Source organism: Netta rufina (assembly GCF_964035555.1).
Source record: "Netta rufina genome assembly, chromosome: 15".
NCBI classification, from domain to species: domain Eukaryota; kingdom Metazoa; phylum Chordata; class Aves; order Anseriformes; family Anatidae; genus Netta; species Netta rufina.
The window spans coordinates 2755136-2782948 of record NC_140138.1 but is presented as its reverse complement, the minus strand read 5'-3'; the positions used below and the strand labels follow the sequence as shown (position 1 = coordinate 2782948).

The 27813-nt window shown below is 43.7% G+C and overlaps 1 protein-coding gene across 3 annotated transcripts; it reads right to left on the bottom strand.

The window, feature by feature from the left end:
• GLYR1 (glyoxylate reductase 1 homolog) lies at positions 1-27225 on the bottom strand. Of its 3 annotated transcripts, none has more exons than XM_084296215.1 (16): positions 27118-27224; positions 25028-25064; positions 23596-23675; positions 15618-15756; positions 14784-15026; positions 11809-11895; positions 10290-10346; positions 9179-9229; positions 9016-9089; positions 7119-7218; positions 5917-6027; positions 5514-5615; positions 4944-5106; positions 4297-4476; positions 3707-3831; positions 1-3342 (listed from the first exon to the last, which is right to left on the bottom strand). In XM_084296215.1, exons 1-16 carry the CDS (start codon positions 27153-27155, stop codon positions 3268-3270), a joined length of 1662 nt encoding a protein of 553 aa, XP_084152341.1. In that variant the 5' UTR covers positions 27156-27224; the 3' UTR covers positions 1-3267. The 3 variants fall into 3 exon arrangements, with proteins under 3 accessions (XP_084152341.1, XP_084152342.1, XP_084152343.1); XM_084296216.1 differs by having other exon boundaries at positions 5514-5612; XM_084296217.1 differs by lacking the exon at positions 14784-15026 and having other exon boundaries at positions 27118-27225.
• Between the last annotated feature and the right edge of the window lie 588 nt (positions 27226-27813).

The window sequence follows — 27813 nt, the reverse complement described above, 5'->3', positions numbered from 1 at the left end:
TTACCAAGAAAGGTTTTATTCTTTTTGCCAGTAGCTTTGTTAATTGCACAAAAAAAATTTTTTGTTTTGCCATTTAAACATTTTCACACATCCTATGAATGACAAATGTTAATTAAAAACAAGGCAAAAATTAAAAATTCACAACCTTAACTATAGGTTCTATCATTGAGGAAAAGAAACGGCTTTTCTTACAAGCTTTTCACAAGTGTCACATTTTTTCTTTAAAAAGGAGGGAGTCAGAAAAGCAAATGGCTAAAACAGAAATCTTCATAAAAAGGAACTTTACAGAATTGTCAACAATATTAAGACAACATTGACTAGCCAGTTTTATTAGAGCATCTCTCAATCCACACCTTTCCCCCCTCTGCCCCTTCCCTCCCCCAAATACCAGGCCTAGGAACAGAGTGAGATCTATGTTCAGAGGCTACAGATATAAATAGAAGAATCCAAGTGAGACTATCACAAGTCAGCCTCAGACAGCATCTGAAACAGTCCAGTTTCCACCATTTCCACCCTTCCTCCTCACTTCACATCCACTTCAGCTCTGTCTGGCCTTCCTGTGACCACAGAGCTGGCTGGGCAGCGCTGCACCCTCCACCCATGTACCTATCCAGGCAGAAAGCTGCAGTCAGGCTTTTCCGGGAAAAGTTACAGTGTTCAACCAGTCTGCACCTGCAACTCCCACAGAAAGAGTGATATCCGTTTTGAGAAATGCACTATTTCTGGAAAACAAGACCTGCAGCAGAGATGCCTAGGGACCCTTTTGTAAGTATGGTTCTTTGAATTCACTATGAAATATGTCATGAGACTTGAGAGCTCCTTTTGCATTCCCACAGCTTCCAGAGGCACCGCCAAGTAAAAAAGAGGGAGATCCTTGATTAAACTGGCCCAGACCCATTCACCTTCAATCTAGTCCAAGAGGCTTTGCTGCACTGACCTGGAACTGTTCCACTCTCAGCAGAATCTGGGACAGTACCTCCCTTCCCCTCTTCCTTCCAAAATACATCTTACAAGACCTCTGGTCTTATCTCCTGTCCCCAAAATACAACTTCTCCCAGATGCCCTCAAAATGCAATTCATAATGTCATTTCTTAACTGCAGCATGTTTAATCAAGGACTTCCAGTGCTAATTGCTGTGTTTTTCTGGATGAGGGAAAGCAAAAGCAGACTGATGGCTGGTTATCCTGGGTAGTTACATGTGCCTTTAATACAAGTATCTACATGTGGGATGACAGTTGTATTGACAAAGAAATACAGATGTGTAACTAATACTGCTCACACATACTACTGACAAATGGGCAAAGTGATGTCTAACAGATCTCTTACTAGATGTTTGCCACAGGACATGAAGCATAACACAACATTAGCCTACAAATAACAGTGATAGCAGGTGAAATATTCACTAAAATAACATTTACAACATTAGGAGTTAGATGTCATGTTTCATAATGAGCATCTGATGCTTTCTCTGTTTCTTAATAAGGTGCCCCTGAACCATATACACGTTGCACAAAGCAGGATTGGTAAGAAATCCTAAGCCACAGGAAAATTTCTTTAAACAGCCATTAAGTTCCTAGAAAAATAAGATGGTGGGAGGGGCAGACCTCAGGATTTAAAAGAACACGGTCTAATTTGAATGTGCTTTCTTTCCTTTCAGAATCCCAACCCAAGGGAGGAGATTGTGCCACTGAGAAGTGATTTTGGCCAATGTTTCTTACTGGCATTTTACTAACTCTCAATTCTAAAATGCAAAAGTCCTCCTAAAAGGCTAATACTGAGAATAAAAAAAGAAAAACAAACAACCATGCCCTGTGCATTTTTAGAGACAGGCATCCTTTGGACTCCGGGCTGCTCTGATAACCAACAATGAGATCATCTCAGCTTTTTAGCTTTGGCCTCTGCAGTTCAAGTCCCGCATTTTTAAAGTAAAGCTCAGCAGCAACCTTAGCCTCCCATTTTATCTACCAGTCTTTCTTGAAGTTATCTGGCCACAAGCAGAGTCACAAATAACAGGGAAAATTCTCATGCTGTGCTAGTGTTGTACTCAGAGTAGTAACACTAAGAACATGTATGGAAAATCTGACATGTATAAAGATCACTCACTAATCAGTACACAAAATATCCCTGTGAGGTAGGTAATTATCACCCACCTTGAAAGATGGGCAATCAGGCTTATAGATAAAATGACCATGAGAAGGCCAGAGAGAGAACATGGAAAGGAACTCAAGATCCTCCATCTCTGGGCTCTATGATCATTCCTCTCACCCCTTTCAGACTCTCCTTGTGACACTGCTACAATCCAAGACGCCTTTGTAATTACTGACTACTAGGGTACAAAAAAGTAAAGCAAATAGTGAAGCAACATAAACTAAGGCCAGAAGCAACTCCAAGGTTTGTTCCTTCACCAAATAAAATACCTCTGGCCTAGTTTTAAACTAAATATTTCTCTTGCAGCTTTCTGTGAATATCTGTGTTAAGCTCCCATGCTGTTTGTGGGATAGGCAGCTGTGATTAGCCTTTTAGGAGGCCACATTTACACTGGTATTCTCATTTTCAGTAAAGTTTGTGTTCCCTAAGCTAGAGTTATCTGTGCAGGGGAAGACATGGATGCAATCTGTTCTTTTCAACAGTATGAAGAATTCCTCCATCAGGGTACTGGGGAGGTGGAAGTTTAAAAAGAAACAGAATCTAGACAGTGTTGCATGCAACCCCATTACCTTCTGGAACTGCCATTCTCCTCCACAGGAGGTGCTTTGTTCTCAAACAGTGGGTGATAAACAGAAATGCTCCTCACCTTACTTGGGACCAAGGACTTTACAGATACTCACAGGTAGATGGGATGTAATTCACCTGTCCCCTTGATGCAAAAAGTCCAACACACACGTTATTTCACAGCAAAGGAGAAAAGGGATCGTTAGAAACAGCATCTTGGACAAGCGTACAAAGAGGAAAATAAAATCAGCCAAGCAGCAGATTTCTGGCAGAGTTGCCTCAGAGCTTCTGAACAAGCCGCCACTGTTCTGTTCCACGACTGTCAGTGCATGGCATGGATTTTCTAATTAGACTGCAACAATCCGAGCCCCCTCCTCCCCCCCCCCCCCTTCTGCCAGGGGAAGGCTGACCGCAGCAGCTGCCTCCATGGCAGATCTCAAAGTCTGTGTATAAAAGGAAATGGAGAGACAGAGATGGACTGGTCCAGAGTTAAAACCCAGTATCATAATAATATTAATCAATAATCATAGTATTTAACAGTAAGAATGGTGCAGCCTAGTGGATGTAGGCCCTGTACACTGCAGACATGTCGTTGTCTGATTGGTCCAATGCTTTTGCCCGTTTATAGACCTAGAGAAGAGAAATTAGAAAAGGATCAGTGTCTGCTTTAGTAAGAAACCTTTCCCTAGAAAAAGTACTTGCTGACCACTACAAACCAGAATACTGCATGTTACTTCAAATAATTACAGCATCACAGGTCAGAACAAACCAGATTTTGTTTAGACCATCTGTTTTTACTGATGTGATACTGTAAGGGCTTCTACCATTGAATCAAATTCAATTCCATTATTCCATCCTACTCCAAATATATTTCACTTGCTGTTTCCTCGTCTTAGAGGCCACCACATTCTTAGATTTTTGTCCCTGTTGACAAACGGCTCCAACTCTACCTATTGAAGAAACACTGAGTAACACACATCTGAACAACTCTCACCTCATTGGCAGCAGCTGCCATAGGAGTTGGGTGGTTGACAGAATCGCCCAGTGCAATAGCTAATCTAAGATCCTTCTGTATGTATTTCAGGTAAAAATCAGGTTTAAAGTTTCCTTGCAAGATATCTGTTGAGAGGAATGCATGCAAAATATAAGCACGACAAAAGTAAATCAAGCCTAATGCTAAACTTTCCTTCCCCATGCTGATGGCCAAGAACACTGCTTTTAGATGTTCTGTTTCTCCTTCTATCTTCATTAGGCAAATAACGTCACTATCACCCACTGACAAAGTTAGTTAAGATTTCTAAGCAGTTGCTCTCCATTTCACTTATTACCCTGCCCCAATGAAATCCTCACTGTCAAGTCAAGTCCTAAGCAGGCAGTAAACAATGCAGAGCTTGGGCTGTATTCTCACAATCCCTGGCTATAAAGGATAAGGAACAGATCTCAGGTCTTCATTCCTAGCACGCTTACAATACCTAGAGTCCCAGGCTGATGAAGATGGGATGGTTTTCTCCCTTCTGCCATTAATTGAAATGCTAGTAGGTTGTGGGAAATGTTCTATAATAAAACAACGTAAGAGAACTTTACTTTGGCACTTCTGGTCCAGGAAGATGCTGGCAAGTTGTCCCTGATTGAGGATATCCAGAAGGGTCTGTTGGGACTGACCAGTCACTTGAGCCAAAGTCAGTCCTTCTGCTATCGTAGCCATGAAGCTGCCTTGGACCATGTTCACAATCAGCATCATCTTGGCAGCATTGCCTACTTCACCTGGGAGTGAGACACACCATTGGGCATTCCTCCACAAGAGATGCAGCAGCCTTTCTCCCCAACCCCACACAGTATAACACTGCTAGACTCTTCGTATTGATCCCAAACACACAACAGCTTCCTCTTTCCATAAAAGACTTTGGAAAAATTAGCCATTTCCCAAGCACTCAAAGGAAGGGGGGAAATGATAAACGCATGATTTAAAAATAAAATGCAACAAAGTCTCCAAAATGAACCAGTACTCCCAAAAAAAAAAAAAAAAAAAGAAAAATTAGGCTGGGGGCTCTGGAATTGGCCAAATTCCAGAAGAACATGCCAGTTTCCCATACTGCCCATGGAGACAGGAAACAACCAAACCCTCTCACCAACAGCGTACAAAGATAACATATATGCCTCTCAGACTCCTTGCTGTATACCCCAGTCCTTGCACTAAGAAGCCATGATCAGGCCCTTGGTGTTTAAGTTACCTAGAAAAAAAGAGGTCTTCCCCATTGCTTGGAAACAGCTACTGCAGTCCTCGTATAAACCCCTGTCACCAGCTGCCAGGATCACAAGCATCCCATCGTTTGATAGCTGCTGATTTCCCGAGACCGGTGCTTCCAAAAAGCGACCACCACGGGACACTATCACCTGGAAAAAGAATATCTCTGGTTAGCAGTGGATAAACAGCACACAAGGATCTTGAGTACACAGAACAGCAAACAAGCATTGTTTAGGGTTTCCCTGTCCTTAAGGAGAGGATTTTAAAGCACAAATAGCTTAGACACACAAACAGGACAGGGAAGCACTGTAATGCACCTAAGACAGTGCACTGCACCCTGCAAAGGGAACCTAAACACAAAAGTTGCCCTCGTACTCAGCAACACTTCCTGCACCCATCGTTACTGTGCGTATTTTCAGCAGCTGAGCTTGCATGCTTTTACCTTGTCAACCCCTAGTGGCCAAGAAACACTGCTGAAGGCTTACAGCCTGGAACAACAAGAACTGCCACACTGCTGCTGAGTCACAAGTGTTAGAAGTTCAGTTGATGTGATTACCTGGGCCAGCTCTGTGACTGTATCTGCATCCACGGTAGACATATCCACGTAACACTTCCCTGGCCGGATTCCCTGCAACACCCCACTCGGACCAAGTACCAGCTGTGAGGAACAGAAGAGCGGTAAAGCAATAGGGTGTCTGCAAAGAAACTCCAATCCTAAAAGCCCAAGCTAGTCTGGCACTGCAATGGTAGTCCATTAGAGGGATGTCAATATCTAACCCCCATGGATTATTTGGGGGTGGAAGAAGCATGATTTTGTTGGTAGACTTATTTTTACATAGCTGTCCTACCCAGCATCTATGAATACCCAGGCTACCATTGTCAGTAGGAGTCAGAGCTAGCATTCAGTGACTGTATGTTCCAGTCTAGCTGGTGGAGGAAAAGCAAGAGCTAATCCTTACATCCTTTGCTGCTTTTGGATCTGATACACAGGCAAAGGTGATGTCACAGGTGGAGACAACTTCAGCAGGGGTTCTTCCCAGTCGTGCCCCCTCCTGGATGAACAAATCACACTGCAAAAGTCACAAATCCAAACGTAAGAAAAAATAAGTACAAAGCAAATGAGGTCTCTAGCATTTTGCTGAAACAAACTCTACTGCTGGACCCAACCAAAAAAGTCAGGCATATTAACTACTTAGCAACTGGGTTATTTGGATTGTTCTTTGTTGGTTCATCTCCCAACATACAAGGGACTCTGTTGCAGCTTTTCTGAAACCCCAAGTGAAAAAATTCAAAAGGCAGGCACAAGAAAAGAGAATTCTTCAGTGAAATCATAAGAGACTGAGTACTGCGTTTTTTAGGAGAGATAAGAGCAAAAGAATTGGTAAGTGGACATAGCAAAAGGTGTTGCTGGACTGTAAACAGGAATATGCACAGCCGAGACTGACACAGGTTTTAGTGGGCTGCTGTTTCAAAATCTTAGCTCCTTCCCACCACATCCCCTTATACTGTCCACGTTTTGTGATCAGAAAAAACTTTTAGTCCCTTTCAACAAAGTAGCCAGAGCACCCTTATTGCCTTTGATATTTTACAATATAATCTGTGTACCAATGCACCCACATTTTCACCTCCGCTACACAGAATAAGCAGCTAGAATGTGCTTAAACATTCAGCTTCATTTCCACTTTGAAGTCAACCCTTCCCATCCTCATCTTGTATTGTGACACACAATGGCTGCAAGAAAACCTTTTGCCACTGCAACGTGAGCAGCACAATGTATGTGTAGATGAAGCTGCAGTCAAGCAGAGCAATCTCACCACACCACTCCTAGGATCAGCTCCCCAGCACCTGGTCTTTTGGTCAATCTCTGAAACCTAAGGACTTAGATATTTAGATCAGCAATATTCCCAGAACTCTGTAGTCCTCAACAAGGATACAAGCAACCCCATAATTTAATACAAAATAGCAACGTGGTGGGTGACTGTTCACAGCTTCTAGGCCATCAACAAGCACTATGGAAGGAATAACAGAACAAGGTGCCAAGCATACACCTGTGTTTCCTTGGTGTCCTCTCCCAAGCACCAGCAACTGGTGACCACAGCCAGTAACTACATGTTTAAAAAAGTTAAGTACTGATGCCTACCTAAAGCCCACGCCTACCTACCTTCTCAGCAGTCCGGTTCCACACAGTAACGGTGTGACCCATCTTCAGTAAATTGGAAACAATGCCGCTCCCCATCAGACCAAGTCCCAGAAATCCTATCCTGAGGGGAAGACAAACATTAATGAAGAAAAGGGATTATGTCACAGAAAACAATGGTTGTGAGCCTCTTGTGGTCTTGGAAGTGATGAAGAGCAAACCCTGAAGCATCACCGGCAAAAAAAAAAAAAAAAAAAAATCACACTACACAGACAGAACAACAGGATTTTTAAGCCACACGTTTCAAATAGGCAAATATTGTGCTTTAACAGCAAGCTGGTATTTGTTTTGCTTCGTAAGCAACCCTGACAATTTCCGGCAGAAAGTCTTAAGCCCGCTTCAGAAGAGTAGGAAAATATTAAAATAATAGGAGGCTAGATTCGTTGTTTTTAGTTATTACATTTTGTTGCTTGTGCTTTCTGTAGCTAGCTATTGCTATGCTGGAGAGAGGATGTGTTAATTAGCAGGTGCTTCTCTTTTTTTTTTTTTGAACAAGTTTGTGTGTACAATGGCTGGCTTATACTATTGAAAGATACATTACTATTTTTGTTTCAGTAAAATCCAGCAAGAACTACTGCACTATGCAGCACACAGACATACCAGAGATCTAGTCCCTGCTCCACAGCTGTGATTTCACAGACAAAGAAAGGAACTAATAGCCCAGTACAGGTCAACATGAGTGAGACAATCCCTGACATCAGCTGCCTTTACTCCCCTAAGCTGGCAAAAGTTTTGCTCCCCCCACTTCAAGAAAAAGACAATGCACTAAGTTCCATCCCTGCCATTACCCCGCAATTTGAATTGTTTTGCAGTCATTGCTGCAAGCATCCTTTTATATATCATGCAGCTCGCTTCACACCAAAACCACAATCTGGCAGGAAATTCTGAAGCGTTCAGTTACATGGCTGATGTAACTTCAAACTGAAATCAGCCTCGCAGCTCCCAACAGTTAGTTCTTTACCACTAGCCACGCTACAGTCGCACTGTAGCTTTTGCAAGCCACCCATGCTCTCCCATCTAGTCACGCTATTTTCTGTTAGAGCAAACTACTTTAGACAATTCAGAGCAAGACACTACAGGCTCCTTAAACAGATCGACCACGGTCCACCTGTTTTCAAGGCTCTGGAACAGTCATCTTCTTTCTTTCCCAGCCCACGTCTGAGCCACACTTTCCTGAGAGACTGTTTTACCTGAACAGCTTCATTATTATTTTGGTTCCCCTTGAGTACAGTTGAGAAATGATATCCCATTGAGAACGACCCCAACGGCAAAGAGCAAGCTGTGGCCTGAACTCTGTTAGAACAGAGCGGAAGTTACAGAGTGACACAGGAAGCTCAAGTGAAGCTGCTCTCACTCTAGAAAGGAGAAGGGGGGGCGTTAGAAGAAACCAGAAGTCTCATATGCTACGTAGCAAAGCTCCTGGGCTGGGAGAACACACCTCCCTCTTCCGCTTGCCTTCTATATATGCAGGATAGCGATTAAACAACCCCAGTCAAGTGCCACACGCTACCAGAAAAAAACATCTTTTATCCTTCTGCATCATGCAGCACACAGAAATACTGCTTCTTCACATTCTGCAATATACCCTACAGAAATAGGGCAACTGCACGAAAGCACTGAACTGCAAATATACCCAGGCCAGACCTTGTTTATAATTTTTCTACAGTACAGCTCCTGTTTTGTTTCCAGCTGCTTCCCTCCCACCTCCCCCCAAATTAGAGTTTCACACAATGACAGAAGAGGTCTCTAGTTACAGAGAAATGTTAGGTTTATTTATTCTCACAAGCTGAATATGGCTGCATGTATAAAGTGGGAAGGAGAAAAAGGAAGGGAAATGGCTGAAGTGCGTTGGAGATCTTACTTTTTGTCTGTGGGCGTGATACTGCCATTGACTGCTGTGCTGTCTGCTGCCTGGATGGAGGTTGATCCCGTTTCCTGAAAACAATGAAAAGCACACAGCTCTGGAGGAACTGTAAATCCTTATGACAATAAGGAAGATCCATCAAAGCCAAGATTTGCCTCACCTCTTCACAAACCTTCAGCTTCTTTGTGATGGCTTGATAGCACACAGCTGGCTGTATGAAGAAGACAAAGCATTCAGAGGAAGGACAGTGCTGATTTGCTCTGCTGAGTAAACAGACTACATCCTTGCTACAAAGAAAACAGGCAGCTCACCCACACACCATCTACAACACAGGAAAACTCTCAGGCTTCCTTCAACGGGTGAAAATAAAAACAAAAACCCACTGTAACATACCAAGTCATTCCCTTCCTACCCTACTCCAACAATTCAGACTTTTGTCTGAAGCAGGGACTAGGACCTCCTTTCCGCAGTTCATAGGACAGGCTCCCCTAGAGGCAAGGACTCAGGGCATCCCTACTCTTTGGCACATTTGAGCCAAAGAAAATAGAACTCCAGAGCCTGACACAGAGCACCTCGTCTCATACCTGTGCTCATTATGTCAAGGCAGCTGTGGAAGCCTTTTCATTAAGCTAAGGCGGCACATGGCTTACAACAAATCGCATGGTGAAGGCTGCCCCTACCTTGGCTCCTTATTTTCAGCTACTCTTAATCTGTCTCTGCCCAGATCCTCAGCCAGATATGTTTTTTTTCCTATTTCATTTAATCTTCTCTTTTCCTCCAGATTTTCACTGGCTGAAGATAAAATCCTGCAAGACTTCTGACTCTTATGAGATAAATTGACTGTTTTTCTGGTCACAGGAAGTTCTCCTCCCATATTAAGCTAAGTAACAAGTTTATCCAAATGAAGAAACTGGAAGAACAACTATCAAAGACAATCAAAAAAGTGTTTTTAAACAGAAAAACAGCTTTACCTAGCCCCCATGTTCAATCTGCAGAATTTAATAGAACAAGCCTGCCAAATCCTGGTGCTAGAAAATCTTTAATGACTTGAACTATTTGCTGTCTTCACTTCTAAATCATTCTAAACCTAGATGTTAGGAAGTAATCAAACTATTAGACTGCATGTGACAATCTCATTGCTACTAGGCCCCAAAGAACAGAATTTCAGAGCTGGTTACGCCTACTCCTTGTACTTAGCCCTTCATCCCAGCAAAGGGCAGGATGCCAAGATAGACAGATTAGCAGAATGATCCTGTCTGCCAAATCCTCACCTTCTCTGTCTGGCTCAGCAGGAAGTGATGGAAGTGTGGATCACTGTCCTTCACAGGCTACAAAAACAAAACAAAAAACACAAACACAGACTCAGAAACCTCCCAGAGTCACTGAGCAACCATAGCACTATTCCCTTGCTCTCCCAAGCTGCATGACAACAATAACTTAAGGTGTAAAATATTCACTATATAACAGCTGTATCAAGCAGCCTGTTTCAATTAAGCAGTTTACACTGTTTCATTCTCAAAAGTAAAGCCTCCCCTATCACAGCTTGACTCCATTCCCTTGGGTCCTACCTCTGGTCACCAGAGAGAAGAAATCGGCGCCTGCCCCTCCACTCCCCCTCGTGAGGAAGCTGTAGGCTGTGATGAGGTCCCCCCTCAGGCTCCTCTTCTCCAGGCTGAACAGGCCCAGTGTCCTCAGCCGCTCCTCATATGTTTTCCCCTCTAGGTCCCTTTTCGCCATCTTCATCACCCTCCTCTGGACACTCTCCAACAGTTTCATGTCCTTTTTGTACTGTGGTGCCCAGAACTGCACACAGTATTTGAGGTGAGGCTGCACCAGCGCAGAGCAGAGCGGGATAATCACCTCCCTTGACCTACTAGCGATGCCGTGCTTGATGCACCCCAGGATATGGTTGGCCCTCCTGGCTGCCAGGGCACACTGCTGGCTCATATTCAACTTGCTGTCAACCACAACCCCCAGATCCCTCTCTGTGGGGCTGCTCTCCAGCATCTTGTCACCCAGTCTGTACATATAGCCAGGGTTGCCCCGTACCAGGTGCAAGACCCAGCACTTGCCTTTGTTAAACTTCATGTGGTTGGTGATTGCCCAGCTCTCCAATCTGTCCAGGTCTCTCTGCAAGGCCTTTCCATCCTTTACAGAGGCAACAGCTCCTCCCAAAACAATTATTTTCCAGCTTCCAAGAAATTTCTTAAAACAGTATTCTGGGAGTTGGCTGGACACTAATCCTAGCAGTCATATGGTAGGCAAACCCATATTAACAGCAACAAGGACTAGAGCCCATGTATTTTATCTGCCCAATGAGCATCGTAAGCACTATTGTAGAATCATGCTCTTCTTACTCCGCCTTATTATTTAATTATGTACAAAATGGAAGGTTTCCAAAAGCTAGTTAAGAGTGATATTGAAGTAAACTACCCTATACCACAGTATCCGTGCAGGAGAGACTATCCACATCTTCCCTTCCAGTTTTGGGAAGCCAGTCACAGAAATATTTTTGAATCCAGAAGTACAAAAAACATGTGCAGTAGCTGAGGTGTGAATTTGCAGATGATTCCACAATGACTGAAATATCACTTTTCAACATACTTACTAGTTGCCCAGGAGACTGTCAAGCTTTGCTACAATACAGAATGACATAAAGAAAGCATCTTCTTGGTCCTACTGGAGAAAGGGAAAATCTCTACCACAGCTGAGATAAAAGGTTCTAAACCATCTTCTACAAGCTCAGTTCCTAGATCAATTACACTGTAAAGAAAACCTAGAGCTTCTCACCTCACTGACGCTTGGTGGCCATTTAAATCCAGCTACTGTTCCAGTCATCACTCTCTTCACTGTACTTGACTCTGGAATTGTGAGGTCCTGAGAAGATATGAGGAAGATCAGAGAGTTTACAACCTGGCTCAGTAGCTGGTAACAGCATGTTGATCATAAAATCATACACAGTTTTGAAAAGCACTACACATGCTCTTCCGGGAAGAGGTAATATTGAAAGCACATGGTATTACCAATGCAGGTGATGTTAAAAAAAAACAAAACAAAACATGAACTGCCAAGAATGGAATTCAACCAGTTACATATGAAGAATGGATTGTCCAGCAGCTGCAACAGTAATCATTGCACTTGTGTAATCATGCAGTGAGCAGAGAAACAAACACACTTGATCCAGCATTTCCCTCTGGTGGATGCAAAAAGCTAACAAATGGGTAAAGAACACCACCACAATCAAGCACAGCTTTGAACTGTTCTGATCTTCTACTGTCACAAAACCAAAGAAAGTGGCCTACCTGCTAGCAGAAGCTTCTAAGTGTGTATCTGATACAGTCACGTCTGCTCAAGTTTGCAGAACGCATGAGACAGGAACTGGTATGTGGACTACTCCCATTCATTAACAGACCCCAATTTGTCATGTCATGATGATATTAATGCATCATTACTCTACTGTAAGTTTTAATATATGCATTCTTATGTTTTAACCTTTATCTTTGGAAATATGTTCTCACACTATATGAAGAGAGTGTGCAAGACTTCTATGTACTGGGTGTTATCTTCCTGCAATGAGGACTCAGAAATGAAACACCCTTTGGGAAAATGCATTGTGTATCTTGGTGCCCACACAGAACCATGAGAGAAGAGCACTTTGCAAAACATGTAAGAGCAAGACAGCTGTAGGTAACTCATACTGATACAACTGTTTCAGCTGATAGCAGGGACAATTTAGACTTCAGTCTCCAACCTCGAAGCGCCATTTCAGTCTAAGGGACACCTTTTGCACACTAAAATTCTCTCTTTAGAGACCACACTGCTGCTTCAACTGGCAGAGCATGGGTGAAGACTACTCTGATAACATATGATCGTGCTGGTCCTTTGAAAATATCCATATACACTCGAAAATGAGAGTATGTGAATGATCACGTATGCCTAAAGAGCATTTCTAGATAGAGCACACCTCAGCAACAACTGGATCCTTGAATTTTGTGCACACTAAGTGCTTGGAAAACAAGGATTTGCACTATGAACAAAAAACCCAGATCCCAACATTGCAGTAATTCAGAACAGTAACAAATGTTTTCTCCTTTTAGGACTAATATATTGGGGAAGTTATGAGAATAAGGCAAGCAGAATACAACATTTTAAAGTTATTTCACAGGCTGAAAAATAGTGTTATGACATAATTTTATAGTGATTTCTCTAATTGTCAGTACATTACTTTTCTGAACTTGTAAAAGTTACTTTCCTAGAGAAACTCACTCACTTCTATGGTCTGTGGCCAAACATTTATCACCTAGCTGGCCACCACTTTGTGACAAGCTGTTTAAACCCACCACACTTCTAATTCCCCAGTAAAAATTCTGGTGCCACAATTAAGTCACTCAGCATTCTCTCTGATAACCCAAAGCAGCTAATAAAGTAAAAACTAAGCATGTAGCACGTCAGCACTATCGGAATTCTCACAGCCATCAGTTTTGATCAATTTTGGAATGAACTTATCTCAAAGACAAAAGCATTTTGCATCAGAAAAAAAGGCCAAAGGGCTTATTGTAATTTGAAGATACAATGTGACACTTAGGAAGGAGAAAGTAAGTTCCAATAAAGTGTATTCCTGCCTGAGTCACTCTAATTATGAGTAAGAATTCACAAGTATGCAACCATTCCTCCCCTCTTCCAATTCCCTCCAAAAGGAGAAACTGATGGTGTCTTCTGCATGATCTGATTTAACAGAACCTGGCTCAAGAAAAAAAAAAAAGCCAGTATTTATTTCATCAGCTTCATTTTACTACCAAGGCATCAAGACAGAGTTTGCTGTTCAACCTGTTAGGGCCAATTCAGTAATAATTTTGGAGATCAAAGACTACCATCTTGAGTTGCATCCTGAGGTATGCTGAAAGTAAAGACTGTGAAGCACAAGAAAACATGATCCCTTTGAAGCACTGGTGAGCAAGCAGGCTGATGCAGAGTGTTATCAGCTGAAGTCTCCCAACAGTCTTCATCTGCAGTCTCCGATGGAACATATGCATTGTAAAAAAAAATCCACTGAAATACTTATCCTTTCGGAAAAGGAAGATCTGGACCTCAACACGGAGTTCCACAATAAAGAAAAAGGCTGGTACTCTAGATGACTGCTGGCTACTGTTGCTGTCACGACATCCAGACGTAAAAGGGAAGTAACAAGGATAAAATAACACTCTTATACTGGACTTTTGTAATGGAGGAAGGAAATAGATCCTATAGCACAGAAGCTGACACAAATAGAAATAATTCTTCTGGTGTATTCTCTCCATGCTACAAGAATTTCTTCTTTAAGCCTTTGCTCTTAAGAACACCTTCATCCTCAGTGCTTACTAAGAGTGTGTTAAGTGACTATAAATCACTTAATCGCACAAAGCAGATGAAATGGGACAAGTCAGGAATCAGATGAAGACCCACATCTCCTCACTAATCCTTCCCACGTAAACTGAATTTGAGGGATGGCAAGATGGAAGGTGGAATCTCAGGAGACAGCTCTCAAAGCCCTCTCCAAGATTTGAACAGAGCCATTTAGTAACTGCAATAAATTCACAGAAAGAATCAACAATGTGCTTGCCAAAGGTATCCGACAACCAATCGGTCTAGAAGAAGCAACATGGAACAACTTAAACCACCTGATACTGAATTGACTCTTCCTGCTGGCCTGATACTTAAGGTGCCAGTCATTCCTAGAGTCCACCTGCAAAGTCCACAGGGCTCTGGCGGACATGCACAACACAAACCTTCTCATCCTTGGGCGGACGCCCCCGCTTTCGGGGGCTCTGATCCTGGGCTCTTTTCAAAGGTGACTTTGATCCTCTCTCTGACGATACAGAAGAAACCCTCTTTTTTCCTTCCCCTGTGCCCTTCTTCAACTTCCCTTCAGACAAGCTGGCTTTGCGTTTCTCTTCACCAGCAGATTGCTTGCCTCTCTCTTCACTGGAATTACGTCGATTCTTCTCTTCACTGGAGTTATGGGAAGATGCCTGAGAGATTACAGAATAGAAGATGGTAAGGAAAGAAGAGAAGAGCTTGAATGACTTTTATGTAAAACCAAGGATGCGAAGAACCCAGTGCTGATTATTATCAGGCAAACCAACAGCACGGTAACATGAAAACTAGGTATCTGTTAGCCCCTTGAAGTCAGTGAGTGAAGTTGCTGGTCAGTTCACCTGCAAAAACACATCAGTTTAAGTAACTGAGTAATAGAACAGGCTACGAAGATTCCCTGGGAGTGCGTGCACATATATGCACTTCTACTGTACTTAAGACAAGATCAGTAGATATCAAATTCTAGCCCAAGACTTGAGACTGATTTATAAATTCATCATAAGCAGATCAATTAGCCTCTTCAGTTTCTCCATCAGTATTAGAATACTTTTTCCCCCTCCTCCTCAAACAAGACTGAGTGGGGAAGAGAGGATGGGGGGAAAAAAAGACACAGGAATGAAAACCATATCCCCCTCCCTCCCCAGACTTGAGAGAAGCAATGAACTCCTATCAGATAAAAGATACGTTTCACCATCATTCATACCAAGTCTTGTTTTGATGCACACGGTAAAGAACCACCCACTCACCTGATCCTTGCCTTTGGTTTTTCTAAGGAACTCCTCTACAGCATCCACGGCTTGCTGGAAGCGCTTACCCTTGTTAATCTTTATCATTTCCTCTTTGTGAGGGTGATACGGCTTCAGCTGCTCCACTTTGATCCAAGCACTAGAAATCAGATAAAATAAGTTATATTCTCCAAACAGCAAACTCCTCCACCACTCTACTTCTAGAAATACAGATGCACTTTCTTCCCAAGAGCAATTGATGATAGCAACCCAAATTCACATGTTTGTGAATTTCTACAGCTTGGAGGACTGTAATGTCTGCATTCACTGAGAACTTACTTCTGGCACTTTTACTTGGGTTTCTCCCTCAGGTTTCACATCCTCCTGTACTAGCACTGCTCCCTTCTAAGCACTATTCACATACTCTGTCAGCAGACCAGCCTTTGGACATGGCCATAGGCACTTGTTCAGTACAAAGGCAGTCTAGTGGCTGTTCTTGTATCACCAGTAGAAACACCCCCAATCACGTCTCCATATTAGGTAGCCCCCAACACGAATCTGTTCGTAAGGCTGTTAAAAGCGGAGGTCACATAACAATTCAAAGTAATCAAGCCCTTGCTCAAACAGTGCAGAAGTGTCTGCAAAAACTGGAGAAAGAACAAAATTAGATACCTCACAAATGAAGTACAAACACCACAGCTCATTGCCAGGTGCATTTCTAACGTACCTTGACATTCTGCACAATAACGTTTTCACTTTTGAGGAAAAAGAACAGTTTTCTTCATTGTTACTATCTGACTTAAGGTAAACTGGGACAGTAGCAGAGCATTCACTTGATCGCAGTTGAAGAAGAAACTCAGAAGAGCACTGCTGCTGAATAGGACCTCTTGACATTTCTCAAATGGGTAAGTGTTCAACTACAGGACGACAACTTCCCTTCCCTTCTTATTGGGAAGCTCTTCCACAACTCATTCACTGCAGCTTAAGGGAATACCTTTGCTTTCATTATTCCTTGTGGCTTTCACAGGGATTCGACTACTTTTCTCCCTCCTCAGACTCAAGCCTAGACTTATTAGCCACACTGTTAAAAAGCTACTTCCACCTTACTGAAAATATACCTAAGTTTTAGAAAACCTGTTTGAACTAGGAATTTTTTTATTATTTTTTTTTAGCATATAGCAGCCCAGCACAGAGTATGATCCAGTTGAATTGATTTTCTCTGGTCCCCAAACATCCCTGTGTTACACACATAATCTTGATTATACATTTTAAACATTCTCCAGTACCGTCTAGCTCCTGTAAGCAGGTGACATGGTTTAACAGATGCCTCTTTAGAAATCACATCATGCAATTAAGCTTAACATAAAGTGAAAAAATTATAAAAGCAACTACTTAAAAGTTATTTAAAAAAAATAATAAGTCAATTGCTTTTCTGGATCCTGCTTGCCCTCTCTTCATGAGTAAAGCCAGCAAAGTTTACTCTTCATGAGTAAAGCCTTTAAAACTTCACAGAGAACCTCACTGGCATTAACCACTTTTTGTAGTTACAGCACAGCTTCCTGAATCTAGACTTAAACTTTTTTGTATCCCATACAGGGAAAGATAAGGTCTCCTGCTAAAACTGACTGCAGTAGCACCAGCATCCTTTCCATACTACCAGTCATAGCCTGGAAGCAGAACCCAGTACTCTCCTGCACACGAAGCCGAATCGTTTTGCTTAGTTCACATCATCTTCAGAACACCTGACTTAACATACCAGAACAAGTCATATCACTGCTTTCAGCCTAGAGCCTACAGTTTAGCAGCTGTTCAGAGAACCCCTCCACAGCTGCCCAGCTATCAGTGAAACATCCGAACACTCACTTTGATGCGAAGCCTTTCTGTGGGACACTGAGGGACAAAGCAGGACGAGGTGCTACACAGCATCAGCACTAAGTCTTTCCTTTGTGCATACAAAGGAAACAGACTTTGGGGGTACATTACAATAAGGCACATTAAGCACTGTTCCCAGATTTAAATTTAAAAGTAAGAACAGTTTTTTCTTTCATGTTGTTCTTTTAGGTCTCCTTCAGCATGCACATGCTATCCCTCTTTGCTGTACATGCTCATTAGTTTATTTTCCCCATTACTTCTCCTTTGGGGTAGAGAAAGGCTGAAGCTTTCCTCTTCCAGGCACTGAAGGTAAATTTTGGTACTCATGCTCACAGGGGACAAATAGCTAGAGATCTCAGAGACAAATTAAAAAGTGAAAAACAGTCTTAAGGGCTGCCTCAGGGTAACATAACTGAGAAGGGTCTTTTCCTTTCCAGTTTACCCTTTGTGTGTCACACCTTGGATAACCTTCTGTAAGACACAGACATGGCTTTTGACACTGGATGTCCAGAAAGCATGTGTGTGTTTCAGACACCTGAAAACTAATGAATAGATGTGTTTGCTGGGAAGTTGTTTACAGACCAGATCTCTGTTAAGCAATAACCTCACGGCCAATACTCAGATAGGTCTCCTCTAGGTGTGCTGGCTCTGGCTGGGATGGAGTTCGCTTTCCCAGCAGCAGCCCATACAGCACCGGGCTCCGCACTTGTAGCTAGAGCAGCACTGGTATCACACCAGGGCTGTGCCTGTTACTGAGCAGTGCTGACAAAGCATCACGACTCTACAAACCCTGCCAAAACCAGGCCACAGGTGAGCAAGGAGTGGGAACAGGGTAGCATCACGGCAGCTGACCTAAACAGACCAAAGGGATATTCCATACTATATGATGTCACATCCAGCACTAAGAGGTGGGGAAGGGGACGGAGAGGAGGGGCTCTCATTATGAAGATGTCTGTCCTCCCAAACAACTGGTAACAGTATTGGGAAGCAGCGCCTCAGGACGTGGTCAAACATTATTCTCTACTTCCCATCAACAAGCAATGTTTTTTTCCTCTCTCTGTACTTCTGCACAGCCTTTGCTTGTTTTTCACTCCTTTTTCCTTCAAGGAAATTATCTTTATCCCAACCTGTGTGCTTTTTTCCCCCTGCTCTGCCACGGAACCCATGGGCTGCAGGGGGACAGCCTGCTCCACCTCCTGCACTGCCCTGGCTGCTTGCAGGGCTGGTTCTCACTCTTCTCTCCTCCAACTCCTGTTGCACAGCAGTTCTGCCCCCTGCCACCCCCACAGCCCCTTTCTTAAACCTGCTCTCCCAGAGGTGCGACCAGCATCACTTGCTGGCTCAGCTCTGGCCAGCAGCGGGTCTCTTTTGGAGCTGACTGAATTTGGCTCTTGTCTACGATGGGGCAGCTTCTGGGCTCTGCTCACAGAGATCACCCTGCAGGCTCCCTGCTAACAAGCCCTTGCCAGGTAAACCCAGTGCACTAGGATGCAATGTACAAGGAACTATTTTTCTCCTAACTTGGCAATGCATTAATACCCCCAGAAAAGGAATTAGTGACATTACATTACTGAAGCTGTCATATTTAAAATGAGATCGCATTTAGATTGCCGCACAGCGTCATCCAATATCCATAAAGAATGGATTAAATAGAAAGTGAAAAGACGTTAAAAAGATCATAGAATATTCAAGTTTCAAGGGACCCACAAGGATCATCACGTCCAACACCCGGGTCCCCGCAAAAAAAATCAGTTCGTGTGTCTGAGAGCATTAACACATTTTTATATATGAGATACATTTTAGTAATGGGCTTCTCTGCTAACTTCTTCATACTCTTCTGTACAAATGTGACTTAGAGCTGCATGAAAAACAGTGCCATAGAAGAGATACAACCAGAGACAGCAGATTCAAATCCGTGAGGGGAGCTTAGGACAGGTAAGATGACCTTAAAGCTCACCATTTTCTAACCACTCTTCCAGTCTAAAGATACCAGTTCTTAATGATACCTTGAAAAAAAAAAACTAGAAAGATCGGAGAAAGGGAAGCAGCAGAAACTCCACAAATACTTTTTGCAAGCCTTACACTTAGGTCTGCAAAATGGTGGCACTGTATCTCCAAGGTTCTTTTACTTAGTAAAGCCTGGAAATGTTCAAGTTTACAGAGCACCAGTTCAAAGGCCCACACTAAACGTTAACACAAGCAGTCTGAAGTCAAAACAAAACTGCCTGGCTATTTGCAAGATCTGTGTTAGTGAGCAGACGACCAAGAAACACAATGCAGAAATAAGGACAGGGTTCCTGACATCAAAAGGCAAAGCCCCAATTTTCATCAGTATGACAACTCAAACGGCAGAACTCTCTAATTTGGTATGTAAAGATTTTAATGGAAAACAGCACAAAAATGATCACAGGTTAAAGCAAACATCCATGCAACTGAAAGGAAGGGATATTTTGCAGAAGAACAAGCAGAAGTTCAACATTGATAAAAGTTGTGTTAAATTCTTCAAATTTATGCAATAACAAAAATATTACAGAGTACTTAAATTCAAAAATATCAACAAGACAAGTTTTGACTACAGTAATTTTCATCTATGGCACTCTGCCTACAGAGATGTCCAACAACATCCCAGCTGGCTCCGGCATACAGCAGCTCAACAACAGCCGAGCTCTGCATGGGATATGCCCAACCAAAAAAACAGCAGCAGTGTAAGCTAACCCTGCATCAGCTCAGCCCACAGCCTCTGAGTCTTTGAGGATTCCCAAAAAGTATCACATTCAACACCTGGCAAACTAATCACATGTTTTCTGATGTCAGGATCTCATATGATGTTTTACAAAGACTACTTCCATAAATTTCTTTCTCCCTGAAAACCAGGGAGGACAGTGGCATAAGAAGAGGGTACGTGCTGGCATCACAACAGTATATGAGAGATGGGAAGACACTAAATGCTGTGCCAAGATTGTCAGGCCTAATGCAAATAGGTTGCAGATCATTAGTTATCTTAGATTACAAGCTTTCATTTTTCCTTAGTATATCAAGCCAGGAAGTGACCCCTGACCCCATGGCATTTACTGACACTATTTAGTTTTCCTACCGATGCTTCAAAAAGATGCTGTGTGTTAAGAACAAGCTGCTCCAGCTTCCTATTAAGACTGATGCACATGACTTGCAAGACCATGACTATGACAGTATAGCTGCAGTGGACGTACATGCACACACGTCCATAGCCCTGATGACTGCAGAACTCTCCCTGATACTTCCATGAAGTAGAGTGACAGCTTCATAATAAAAAGCAATGATTTTTTTTTCCAGTTCTGAAAGTGTCATAATGAATCTCCTAACAGGCCATGAAATGTCAGAACATTTTGAACTGGATGGAGTACTCTAAGAATTTCTGTAAGACTGGTAGGCTATGGGCCTGCCAGCCTAGTAACTACTAACAGCAAAAAATAAATGCATACAGCAATTCTTGCAGCTGCTGCCCTTGATTACTAGAATGACGTACGAGTATTTCCTAAGACATGCCTGTAGCTTGTCATAGGAAATAGAAAATAAAAGGCGATCTGAAAATCTATTTAAGAAGCACAGTTGAAAACAAAGGTAAGAGGTCAATCTTCCATTGCTATTTAGAAAGGCTAAAAGAGAATTGTAGTTTATAATGCATCCACTATATGCTGCTACATGCTTGTCAGTTCTGTGGGAAGGAAACATCAACTCTTCTTGATTTTGGATGAAGAATCATTTTGATGTGACTTACTTTGAGGACAAATACTCAGAAAAAAAGTCCTGGGCAGACTAGGAAAGTCTCACTATAAGAGAAGAATTTAGAGAACAAGTCAATAAGAGGCATTACGTGAGCACGTGCATCACAATCAAGGAAACCACTTAGAATAGGACATGGATATTATATTACCACTATGAACACCAAGCTGCCTCTAACTATGCTAGAGCACAGGTGTACATCAGTTTAAATTAATCAGCAAATTCCTCTTCCACGTTAAAGCAATAAAATGACTGCAAAGCCATTCTTACCTTTAAGCAGCTTTCTCCTTAACCTTTGGTATGGGAAACTGGAGCCACATAGGTCAGAAAGAAATAGCTTTTCACTAGCATTTTGGAATTCCTCAGAAGAAAATAGTCTATCCATATTCTGAGGTTGCCTAACCACTGACAAACTGGCTGTCAACCACCCTCAGAAGTGTCCAAGAAGGACTCTACCCATTAACTAACATTGCCTTCACCTTACACAAACCGGCCAATAACCAAAAGGTCCAAACATTAAATCTGGACAGAATAAAGCAGTAACAGAAGAGCTGTAAAATTGGATCAATGGTAATGTCACCCTGCAACCTTGAAAGGTATGGAAAAAGCAAAGCACACGAAAACAGGAGCAACATGCACTAGAATACCAGTATGAGCCAGTGTGGATTCATCACACTGTGAACTACAGTCAGTGAAAGGAGCTCTGCATGCTCCCATTTGTAATCCTGTTCATTAGATAGAGATTTTCTTAATTTGTTATTTCCACTGTTTATATATGTCTTTAAAAAAAGGTATTTGTAAAATGCATTAGTTTACTTACAAAAAATAAAAGGGTTTCCCCTTGATGCTCATATGTTAAGTGAAAGCACTTAAAATTTTCATGATTTGATTCTTTGACTATGCTCAAAGACAAGGATTTCTCACAGTTCTACCACCACCATAACTCAGGAGAGGGCAGGCACACAAGATTCTCTCTCCTGTCTATCAATGTTACTTTATAAGAGCACCAAAGAGGACAGTATTTATTTCTATTTAGTTTTCAGATAGCATACGCAAGTCAAAACGAGCAAGCTTCTGAACTGTGATCATCTAGCAGGAAATGATAAAATTTCACAAGCAGCAGGGAGAGTGGGAAGAAGGCAGGCAGGTGTATGCACAAGCACTACCTTCCTGTGTTACATGATTGGATTTTCCCTAGTAAGAATACAGAATCACACAACAGACCCCAATTATTTTGTAGATCTGAACTCTACACTTGCAATTATGTTGCTGACCTCAGCTTCAGTACCACAAACACACAACCACTTCTTCTAAACTTGTCTTAATACAAAACACCTCTGTATTTGATCCAAAAACATGAAATTGAAGAAACAAGAGCAAATGATTAGGATAGAAAGAGACAGATCTCAGCTTTTAGAGCCTGATTAGCTCAAATATCCATTGGCTAACAAGAAAAAAAAAAATCCTTTGCCCTCAAATCAACATTCACCTACCGTATGTTACTAGAGATCCTACAAACTTTCCTATTAGTGTGCAGCATTCATTTCTACCTCATCAAGTTTAGATATCAGTTCTTAATGGATTTTTTTTTTTTTTAAATAAGCAAGAACATGGTTGAAAGCAGTTCTCTTAAGCAACATCCATTTCTTGGTTCTTGTTACTCCTGTCCTTACCAGAAGTAAATATGTTTGCTAATCTCCTGCAGGTTTCTCACTTATTGCATGACTGAACACCAAATAGCAACAAAGAAAAGAACAGGAAAACTGGAAACATAACATTCGTCTTCAAAAAATGTTGTGTTTTTTATCTCCAGATTGTAAACATCTAAGTCCAAGACAACTATGATCTTGCATGCTTATTTGGAACCAATAAATTCTGCCTTGCAAAAAGAGAGTCTACAAGTTTTTGCTGCCCTATGCTACAAAGTCTTCCAAAGGTGCAGCAAGAACGTTTTCAGTCTTCAGGCATAAAAATACGTTCTTTATTATGAGTGGCAAGCATAAAGCCATGCTATTCTTCCAGCACAAAAATAAATGAATGCTCTTCACTGTACCTGTCTCAAACAGTTGCAAGCTAAAACCTAACCTACTCCCTTACACACCTACTCCCTTACAAATGGCAAGCTACCAAGAAGTTTCCTTCACAGCAGCAACTAAAATCCTGGTGTAACTGAGTATAGAAGTCTTTCAAGTCTTCATACAGCCACTTGCATGGCTATAGCATGCAGTAACAGATGGATTTTTATTGCATATAAACTAAAAACTTCTACAAATTCACACTTTGCCGTGTTAGCAAAAGTTTCTTCCATGAAAAAACACGTTATAGGGAACAGCACTTTCAACAGATGAAAACAAGCAGTACATACTGATCTTCTGTTCCAAAAAACTTCACAAAGAAGCACTTTTTTCCACGAGGTTTCTTCAGATCTTTAGGTGGATTAACGATCTAAAGGCAATTAAAAGTGAAAGTTAAAAAGCACATAAAGAAAGGTGAAACTCTGTGACTTCATTATCCGGCATTAGAACTCTTGTAGATTTTTATTTTTAAACCTAACAAGGAAGAGAACTTAAAACTGTTACAAGTCTTTTAATTAAATATGTAGCCCATATATTTCTTTAGATATGCTTATGCAGCAGCAGATTGAAAAAATACCCAAACTCCACTGATACATCACTGCGTTCTTAGTGAGGTTCCCTCTCCCCAGTAAGACAGCAATCTTATGAAAATTTATAAAGCCAAATGGCATTCATAAACATTTGTTCCACTTAGTTAAGTTTAAAATTCATATTCAAAATATTGTCCTTGCTCCCAAAATAGTTTACTCATGAAGTTTAAAGTATTACAGAAGAGAAAATCAGTCCTTCTCTTACACAGATGACACCTGAAAGACTGCAGGCGAGCCTGGTTTTAACCTGATTCAACAACCAGAGTGAAACCAAATATTTATAGCTGTCAGCCACATTAACAACACTTTTCCCCCTGTGGCATGCTTTTATCTCAGCATTTCCAGTCCTCATACTTACACCAAAAATAAAAACAAAGTTCACAGAAGCACAGAATATCCTGAGCTGGAAAGGACCCACAAGGATCATCGAGTTCAACTCCTGGGGCCCCAAAGGACCACCAAAAAAAAAAAAAATAAAGATCAGACCATGCATCTGAGAGCACTGTCCAAACACTTCTTGCTCTCCGGCAGGCTCGGTGCCATGGCTTCCTTGGGAAGCCTGTTCCAGTGCCCAACCACCCTCTTGGTGAAGAACCTTTTCCTGATATCCAGCCTGAACTGCCCCTGAGTTTTTTCATGGAAACCGATGGCATGTAGAATTTAATTTCCTAAAATCTTTTGGGTCTTTCATCAGCAAAAACCAACTGAACCAGAAGTTCAATGCCTAGAGTTCCTCAAAAAACATAGCTCTAAACAATATCTTGAGAAGGCAAACTCTTTATTTCTATTATTTAAACCAGTGGATTTAACTAAGTCACCAGAGGAGGAAAGAAACCTGAGTTGCAGAAAGCAATAGTGATTAAATAGCTAAATCTGAGGAACACAATCAGTTCTAGAGCTGGATGAATTGCTTTTCATCCCATCTGAGCTAACAGCTGTTAGTGACAGGCTGAACTTCCAGATCAATTAAAACCCTGAAACTGGTTCACAGCTTAGACTCGAGGGTTTGGTACATTAAAAAAAAAAAAAACAAACAAACTAATACTAATCTTTAACTGAAAAGCTTTCAGGTAAAGCTTTCCCTGTACAGAAGGAAAAAAAAAAAAAGTGAATAAGTAAAAACCTAACTCACCTTTCCTGGCCATGGTGGATACCGGCCCAGCTTCCCCCTAAGGACAAATTAAAGCATTAGGCACTAAGATCAGAGATGGGGGGAGGGGGGGGGGAAACAAGCAACCCAGAACAAACCACACACGCCACCACCAGCTATTCCATTTCTATCTTATCTCATTACATCATATTCTCATATGAAGAGAATTACCATTTACAGACAAAACCTACCGTGATGGGCAAGGCACAAGCACTTGACACATAAGCATCATTATTGGTAGATACCTGTACCTAGACAAAGTCCCTATAAAGTCTCCATGAACTCGGTGCACTATCAGAATTTAAGTCAAAAGAACAGCAGCAGAGCGACTGCCTGGAAGAAGGAGCGACATAGCCTTTATTCTTCTTGTAAAACTGGATATTCCATGCAAGAAACTAAGTGCCGATTCGGGCAATCAAACCAAAGATCAGTTCGGTAGCTTATTTCCATCAGGACAGAACAGTCCAGTAAGATAAGCATATCAGCTGCAGATTTCCAGCTCAGGCAGCTGAGATTGATAGAAGTTCTGATAGAAAAGCTCTACTGGCAGGACAGTAATGTCAGGACACCCGCAATAGGTGTTCCATTATCACTTTCTTCAGATGCTTGCCACTGCACGTGGTGGTGTGCTAAAGATATAAAAGAGCCAAAAGAAATGCAGAAAAGTTTATTTCCTATACTTGCAAATGTGTCCATTACAAGAACTACATAAAACTATTTTTTCCACAGAGGAGAAAAGACATCAGCCTTAGCCCACAGCACACCAGCTTTATTATCACCTTACCCTTGCCACTTACAGAGGCTGCAGTACTCTCACAGAAGCTGATCAGTCATTGTCTTGACAGAGAGGAGCAGAGAATCTGCAAAGCCTGCCAGCTCCTGAACAAAAAATCCTCAACAAGAGGCATTCCAGTCCCTCCTGAGACGGTAATTCCACGGAGAAGATTCAGTAGTGATGGTCAGGCAGGAAAACTGCCAAGAGCTATAACCACAACCACGTTTCATATCTGATGCTTGCATCCTTGTGCTGAACAGCATGTTCATCAAAACCTTTCATATGGTACTGTTTTACTGTTAGAGCTCTCCTACAGCCACTCGAGGGACGGTAGCTGTCTAGGCTGTCACATACAGAAGTAAAGCAGGATAATCTGCATTCCAACACCACGAGCACTGCACGGCCCAAATGCTTATTTGAAAGAAATTTTACTGAAAGGAACCTTTACTTACTTTGCTATAAATATTAGATAACTTCACAGCACTTTCAATTTTTCGGATGAGAAACTGCAGTTGTCGCAGCCTGGAGCGCACACTTCTTTTTATCTGAGATATAAATATAAACGCATACACCTGCGTGTAGGGGATTAGCTATTTCTTGCAAGCCCTAGCAAGAAGCCCTAGCCTGTCGAGTGAAGCAGAGCCTATGCACTTAACAATCAGTGCTTACAGGCCTTGATGGAATCCCCTCAGTTCTCCTGAGCAGGAAATACAAAACCACAGCTCTCCAACTATTTGAAGGTAAAACTGGAGTGACAAAGGGAAGTAGCTTCCGTGAGCTTCAAAGGAAGCATCCTAACCTGCGAAAACAGAAAAAAAGGTGCTTTCCCACGTTACTGCGCTGCTTTATTGGAGCACTCCCAGGGAGCAGCACCTCCGCCCTCACCGGCCGCCTCTCTCGCTCACTCCCGCTCCTTCTCGCCTCCCCCGAGGACCCCGCACCCCGGAGCGACCCCCGCCGCCCGCCCGCAGCCCCGCTCCCCCACCCGCCGCCTCCCCGCACCAGCCCCCGGGGCCGAGCCCGCCTCCCCTCGGCCCGCTCCGGCCGCGGCCGCCCCCGGTCCCTCCTCAGGCCGCCCCCGGCGAGCAGGGCCCGCGCCGCCCCGCCGGGCCCCTCCTTCCCCGCGGCCGGCGGGTGACGGCGCTCGGCCCGGCCCGGCCTCGGCCGCGGCCCCGCCGCCGCCACGGGCGGAGCCGCAGCCCCGTTCCCTCAGGCGGCGCCTTCCCCGCCGGGCCGGGCCGTGCCGGGCAGTGCCGGGCCGCGTCCCCCCGCCCGCCCGGCGCCCGCCGCCACTCACCACACCAGGTCTCCGAGCCTCAGGCTCACGGCCGCCATCTTACCGACACCGCCACCAGCCGCACCGCGCGGGGCCTGCCGGGACAGGACGGCGCCCGCCGGGGGGCCGCGGCCGCGGGGATTGGGCGGCCGCTGTCACGGGGCCGTGCGGGGCGGGGCGGGAGGGGCCGGGCCGGGAGCGGAGGGGCGGGGCCGGGGCGCTCCTCGGGGGCGGGGCCTCGGCTGCGGCGGGGCGGGGCCGGGCGGGGCGGGGCGGGGCCGCGGGCACCCCCCGGGCACCCCCCGGGCACCCCCCGGCGGCCTCGGGCTGCGCCGTGCCCGCCGCGCTCAGCCTGGGCCCGGGCCCCGCGGGGGCAGGGGGCGGCCCAGGCAGGAGAGCTTCGCGCTGAGCTCGGCGGGGCGGGCGGCGGGCGCCCACGGGTCACGGCCGCTCTGCCGGGCCGCCAGGGGTGGGCGCTGCGTGCCCGGCCTGCGCCGTGCCCGCGGCCGTCCCGGGGTCTGCCGGTGCTGCTGAGGGACGCGGCCACCTGAGCGTCTGCAGGAAAGGTCCCCGTGGGGCTACCGGGGCGGCGGGGAGAGCTCGCCGTAAGGAAGGACAGGCAAGGCGTGACAGCGCTACCCGAGAAAACCCTGTCAGGACGTCCAGAGCGAAGTGTGCCCGGCTGCCAGCAGGTGCCCGTGCACTGCACTCGTATCC